The sequence below is a fragment of the Chelmon rostratus genome, chromosome 14 (assembly GCF_017976325.1).
Source record: "Chelmon rostratus isolate fCheRos1 chromosome 14, fCheRos1.pri, whole genome shotgun sequence".
Classification (NCBI taxonomy): Eukaryota; Metazoa; Chordata; class Actinopteri; order Chaetodontiformes; family Chaetodontidae; genus Chelmon; species Chelmon rostratus.
In genome coordinates, this window is record NC_055671.1 from 20,133,280 (window position 1) to 20,140,119 (window position 6,840).

At 41.3% G+C, this 6,840-nt stretch overlaps 1 protein-coding gene across 1 annotated transcript; it reads left to right on the forward strand.

Moving 5' to 3' along the window:
• Positions 1-6,840, forward strand: LOC121617634 (odorant receptor 131-2-like). Its single transcript, XM_041952833.1, has 2 exons — positions 1-25; positions 5,804-6,840. The coding sequence occupies exon 2, from the start codon at positions 5,806-5,808 to the stop codon at positions 6,838-6,840; it is 1,035 nt and encodes a 344-aa protein (XP_041808767.1). The 5' UTR covers positions 1-25; positions 5,804-5,805.

A 6,840-nucleotide genomic window follows, 5' to 3' on the forward strand; every position in this document is an offset into this window, starting at 1 on the left:
ATCTACTCTGTAAGAAGGAACGCTACCACAGGTCCTTCATTCCAACACCCGTCAGGTTATTCAACTCAAGCATTGTATGATGTAGTACTGTGTTCACATATATACTGTTTTACATAGCATCCTCCTATCTTGTACATGCTATAACCTGTGCAACATTACATTCTTTTTTCCATAACCCATAAGAACCTGGACCCATTTCTGCTTTTGGGAAAAATATGGGGGACATAAGACAGACTAAATAGACCACATAGAACACATTTCTGACATTTTTTTTCAAAACACCACCCCCTACTGTCCAAGATCTCAAATGTTACGTATGTGTCACATTGGGCGTTGAGAACCATTATTGCATGTTTTAGGAAAATTTGGATGTGTGACGCCTGTGTCACCGTGGGTTCTTATGGGTTTAATACTACACCTATGCATATACATATATTTTCATTTCCACTGTGACACATATATATTCATCTACTGTGCAATAGAGCAAATGCTGTACTTCACTGATTCATACCAACCATGTGCATTTTTTTCAATCTTTTTCAATATTTTCCATTGGTAATGTATTTTTTTTATTGTCTTTTGTATAAAATGTGCGTATATATAGTCAACTTCTTATTTTGTATTTTGTATTTTTTTTGTTTTACATTGCCTTGCTGTTGCTATTTCTATTGATGCTGCCCAGTCTGGGCAAGGGTAAAAGGCTGAAGTGAGGTCAGTGTGCATCGCTCTGAGGTCGGAGGGGTGTAGAACGGGGCTTGTGGGAGCCCAGTTTTTCACACATGGCTGCAAACACATGAGACTTCCTGCCCTGGTCAGTGAATGACTATGGGTGGCCCAAACCTACTGAATATTCCCTCCACCAGTGTGTCCACTGGGGTCTCCACTCCTGGCTGGGCAGGCTAGGCCACTCATTGTAATTCATGTCCATGACAGTGAAGATCTAGCTGTTCCCCTCTCTGCGCAAAGAAAAGACCCAAAGATATCACTCTCCATTCTCTCCATGGGGCACCCCACTGGAAACAGTTGGAACTGGGCATGGAATCTGTCTGTGGGGCCCTTACGTGCAGTTCAACTGTAGCAGCGGGACAGTGGTCTTCTACATCCCTCTGCTGGTCCCTGTAGAACCCCTGTCAGAGGCAGTCGTGGTAACCCCACAGTGACTGTATGCTCATGTCATAATATTGTGGTTTGGTGTTTGTGGTGTTTGTGGGACAGTTCTGCGGCATGCTGCTGCCCCTCTATTGGAAGGACAAGCATTGTCTGGAATGGCTGCGATCAGATCGGGCAGCTGCTTGCTTGTGCCCGGTGGAATTAACTGGTTAGCAATGACTAACGCTGAGTGTACATGGGGTCAGTTTTTTCAAGCTGACCCACTCTCTTCTGTGTACATCTTTACTGCAGTGATTGCTGATGAGCAACCCACTTGCTAGCTTGTGAGTGTTGGCATGCCAACAGTGATGAGTGGGACAAGTTTGTTTGTAAAATTTCAACCAAATGTTTGAGACCTTTCAGAAATCACTTTCAGAAACAGTTCATTTAAGTCAAAAAGCAATGGATTTGACCTCTGGTGTCCACAAGTTGTTGTCACAGAGTTAATAACATATACCTATATATATATATATGGATTGTCTATTAGATTTTTACATGATGTTTTGTATTATTGTACTTCCACACCTAATGCCCAAAACAAAACAGAAAACAGCATTAGATGTAAGTCGGTAAAAGTTGGACTTCTGCTAACTTTGTGACATAATGAGACATGTTGCGTGTTATTGTTGTTATGGAAATATTGTTTTTAGTTTGGTGAAATACTCTGAGGTATCACAGAGAGAAATCCCCACATCTGAACCAATCCCCTGATAACTCATTTAGAGACATTAAATATTAAAGCTGTACTCATCAAGGTTTTTAGCAAATAATGAGATAATTAATGCCACCTGTGGGTGTTAATCAGTAATCTTAATGAAGAGGATGATGTTTACCTTTGTGGAGACAAAGTATGGCAAAGTTTGCACAAAGTAAATAGAGAACTTCAGAAGAATTCAGAAGTCATTATGAAGCTCATAAACCTTTAACTTTTATGTTTCACATTTCAAGCTGCCCTTCAGAAGACTTTGGTTTACAAAATAAATGAATAAAAACTGTCATCCAAACCTAAAGTGTGTCTGGAACAGAGACCAGTATCTGTTGCACTACCTTAGACCGTTCATTGCCCCCGTTTCCACACTCATAGTGGTGCATATTTAAGTAATTTAAGCATATTTAGAGTGAATAGGGTACACTGTTTATGAATACAACTACGGCTGCATAGGTTTTTCCCAGATAGTCTACAAAGTCACAAAGATGGGTGTGTATGGCTCTTCTGAGCTATCTTGTCATCTTCTTTTATCATAAATCCAGGCAGAACAAGTTACCAAAAACAAGCATATCTAAAAAACTGAGACACGCCAAGGTCTTCTAATCTTCATGGCGAGATAGTCTGAACTTCCTCAGACGCTGATACATTTTTCTTATTTGTACATCTCGCACAACCCTGACCTTTCCCTGGCCCTAATCCAAGACTTCACCTGAAATTGTAATGTTTTATGTTAAAAATTAATTAAAGGCCAGTCGCCAAGATGTGACTGAGTAAACAGATTTATGTTCCACAACATTTGCAATGCATATCCACATGAACACACACACACACACCATGTTTGCCATATTTCCCATCATGCTGTGCTGGACTGAGGAGTTTGTTAAATTTGTTGGTTTATTTTCCAAAATGCAAATGTTGTGTTGTAACATTTGTGTTTGTACAGTAGTTGTTGTTATGTGTCTGCTCAAAACAAGGTGCTTTATGTTGGTAATTGTCATTTTTGTGAAGGTTTATCAACATTTTTTTGTTTGTTTATTGGGTCATTAAGGTTTAGAATTTTTAGATATTTTTTTAATCTCTGATTTTCACACAAGTTCCCAATAGACAATGATAAATGCACACTTCTATGAAAAAGAAAAAAAAAAGAAAATATTGATAATTCAACACTGACCCATGCCCTATTAATTCTAAAGCCACCACTGAACTGTCTTCCAGATCCTTAATTGATCACTGTCTACTAGCTCAAAAAAATCGCTGTTAATGCAAAAAGGTGATTTTACTTCTGCCCATGTGTTTTTTTTCAAGATTAGAGTGACTGTCTCTTGTTTTGGGACATGTTTTCTTTAATTGGCAGGAGCCTTTGGCTGACATTTAGCCTAATTAGTGTAAATGTTGTTGTGTCAGTGTTGTTTTCAGCTGTTGATCTCCTGATAACTCATTTAGACGCATTAAATCTTCAAACCCTTACCCGTGAATGTTTTCAGCAAATGTTGACATTGTTAATAATTCCTGTGGGTGTTAATCATGAATCTTCTTGGAGAGGGGATGCTGAGTGCCTCTGAGGACACAACAATGGCAAAGTTTAACAAGTTAATGCAAGTCCAAAGTAAATGGAGATAACTCAACTTCAGTTGTCAATGTCTCAATTGAAACTTGTTCATTCAAAACTGTGCTTACCTATTTCAAGTTGCACTGAACAAAATATCATGTAAAAATTAAGGTGTCTTCTGCATCTAAACTATGACAGGCTATGACAGAGTAACATCTTATGTCCACTGTCTGCTCATTCTCCCTGTTTGCCAACATGGTGCGCAGGTGGGTATGAGCTCATGTTAGATAGCTCCTTTGTGGCCTTGCTAAACGGAGAATGACCAACTGCACAGTATCTCTGGTTTCAGCACCTATGGCCTTCATTTAAGTGAAAAGATGAGGGTGTGGGATAGGTTTAGGACAGCCACAGAGAAACCCATTTGTTTGTTCTCAAAGAGGTTCTGGCAAAACTCTTGCATGACTAAGGAAGGGGAGAAGAACTATTGAACCTGATTGGGCATTTGAGTGGACGGTTGAGGGAACACATTGAAGAACTCCTGAAGCCGGCTGACACACCCTGGTTGAAGGAAGATTGGAGGAAGTTGGAAGACAGAGCAAAAAGCATGTCCATCTCTCAGACAGAGGTCACTGTGGTAGTTATAAAGTTCTCAGTCACAAGATGTCTGGAATGCATGTTGATCGGTGCACAGTGGAAGGGTTTTCACCGTACAGTTACAGTGTGCAGTTCGGAGGAAAAGTGGCCACTCCAAGTCTGAGTCCACGGCACTCTGTGGTACTATGGTGGATTGTGCCATGTTTTGAGGTAAAGTATCTTGTTCAGGAGTGACGGTAGCACGGAGCATGAGATTCAAAAGTGGTATAATACAAGTGCTGTACTGGACCATCAGGGTGAAGAGGAAACTGAGCTTGAAGGCAAAGCTCTGGATTTTGCTTTAGGCAGTCCACCTACTCCAACCTGAGCCAATACTCAACTGCCCACCTCAGAGGCCTCCTCATCCCTTACAACAATGATTACTCTCTCTATCCTGGAGAGGGATGTTAACAGACATGTCATGTGCCAGCCTGCTTCAAGACTTCCACCATCATAAAAACCCAAGGACCACAGGATTTAATGACTTCAGATCTGCCACCCTGACCTCTGTGGTAATGAAATCATTTGACACTTGTGCTGTCCCACCTCAAAGCCATAACAGACCCATACCTGGACCGCATGCACTTCACCTTTGAGTTTAGGAGGTTCAGCATGTGATTTGGGTGCCTCCTGCAGAACATAGAGTAGCAAGTAGATGGTGCCAAAGCATAGCACAAGCCACTCAAAGAGCTTTTCATTGGACCTCTCTGGCACATCAGTGATACTTCACTTGTGGAATCCACCAAAAGCCACCGGTTTGGTCAATGTATTGCCCCTCACCATGGGGACATGGCTGTTGCTGGTGACTTCCTTCAAAGCCCAGATGAGTTTGTCCATCTTTGTCATGTAGAATTTTGCTCAGACCAAGTCCCTACAGAGCTGTCTCTCTGTGCTCAGTAATGTGATCTTGGAATTCTGTAAACTTGCCAGAATTTTTCTACATACTTAAACAACTGTGATGTACTTGATCATACTGCAAGTAAATCACATTTACATATACACTACATCATAAATGGAATGGGTAGTCAGGCAAATACTGAACAAAAGGCCCAAACCATAATGATAGCTACTGCTAACACAACTGAACCTCTGGCAGCATGGCCTCAGGCAGAACAATAAAGGAGAAAGGTGTACACTGTACTTATAGTTTTATTGCTGTGCATAGACTGTCAGGACAGACTGGATGTCCACATAACTGGCAGCGTAAATGTTTGTGTAAATGTTTGTGTAAATGTTTGTGTAAAGCTTGTATTAAGCAGGCAGCCGTGATGAATCCAGAAAAAACACCAAACAAATAATGATAAAATGAATAATACTAATTCCACTTGTTGGACATAGATGCTCCTCTATCCTCATGTGAAATATGGAAGACATCACATGACCAGGGTACCAGGAAATAATGAGAGATAACCTATTTCTAAACTATTATCTATCATGCAGACATGTGATGGTGTCACGTGGAATGGGTGGGAGGACAGAGCTCATATACAGTATTTGTTGGTGGGCAAACCCTGCAGACCTGATCTGCTTACTTTGACACACAAACAGACTCTAACCTGCTAACTGTCTACAGAAGGAAAATCTATCTATCTATCTAATCTATCTTGATTTTGCCTGAACTCAGAAGACTCTGCTGATTTTGGATCTTCATTGTTCTTGGAATACAAACTGGAAGAAATGTGTTGTGTGTTAGCTATTGTGTTGGTTATTGTGTGTTAGTTTTTCAATGACATCAGTAGGTTAATGCCTTAATTGCCTCTCTGAAATGTCAAACACAAATCAATCTCCAAGCAATGTCACTGTTGAATGGCAGTATCAGGGGTTACTGGAAAGAGTGTTGTTTTCCACTCTGACTACAGCACCATGCTGCATGTTCCTTTTCATTAATGGAACCATGTTGTTTACCTTGCGGAGTAAATCTGTGTTTCGTGAGACGTCTCGTTACATTCTTCTGTATAACCTCCTTTTTGCAGACAGTGTGCAGATGGCACTGAGCCAGCTGATGTACATACTTGCTGCTTGTAGAATAAGGCTGACATATCCTGTTTGTGGTGTTCTCAACATGCTCGGTGGTCTCACAAGTCAAATATCCCCTCTCACACTGGTGGTGATGTCTCTGGAGAGATATGTGGCTGTGTGCTACCCACTGAGGCACGCTACCATCATCACCGTCAGAAACACAGGAGTAGCTATTATTATGGTTTGGGCCTTCAGTTCACTGAATGTCCTCACTCGAGTCCTTTTACTGTTAGATTTTCCATTTGAGCAGCTGCAGAGCCTGCAGATGAAAGATTTTTGTTCGAATGTAGCTATGTTTCTTGGGCCACTGTCTGATCTCTATGACAAAGCCTACACTTGTTTCCTGTTTGCATCAGCTGGTGTGGCAGTCACTTCCTCATATATTGGTGTGCTGGTAGCAGCCAGATCAGCCTCCACAGACAAAGTTTCAGCCCATAAGGCTCGTAACACACTGCTGCTGCATCTGGTGCAGCTGGGCCTCACACTCTCCTCAACCTTTTACAACCCGATGCTGATAGCTCTTTCAAGAACTGTAACAAGGATCATACTTGTGCGTGCTCAAAATGTTTTGTATGTGTGTATTTTCATCTTCCCCAGATGTCTGAGTTCTCTCATTTATGGCATAAGAGATAAGGCCATCAGACCCGTCCTCATGTACCATCTCTGCTGTCGACTGAAACACTCAGTTGTCCCAGCTAAGGCTGAGAAGAAAAGCTTCATTACATTTCCAAGGAGGCCTTCAATAGTCACCATGTCTGTAGTGATTGAGAAAGACAGATAG

Coding starts and splice junctions, on each gene's coding strand:
- LOC121617634 (XM_041952833.1), top strand. CDS start 5,806: ATGTCAAACACAAATCAATCTCCAAGCAATGTCACTGTTGAATGGCAG.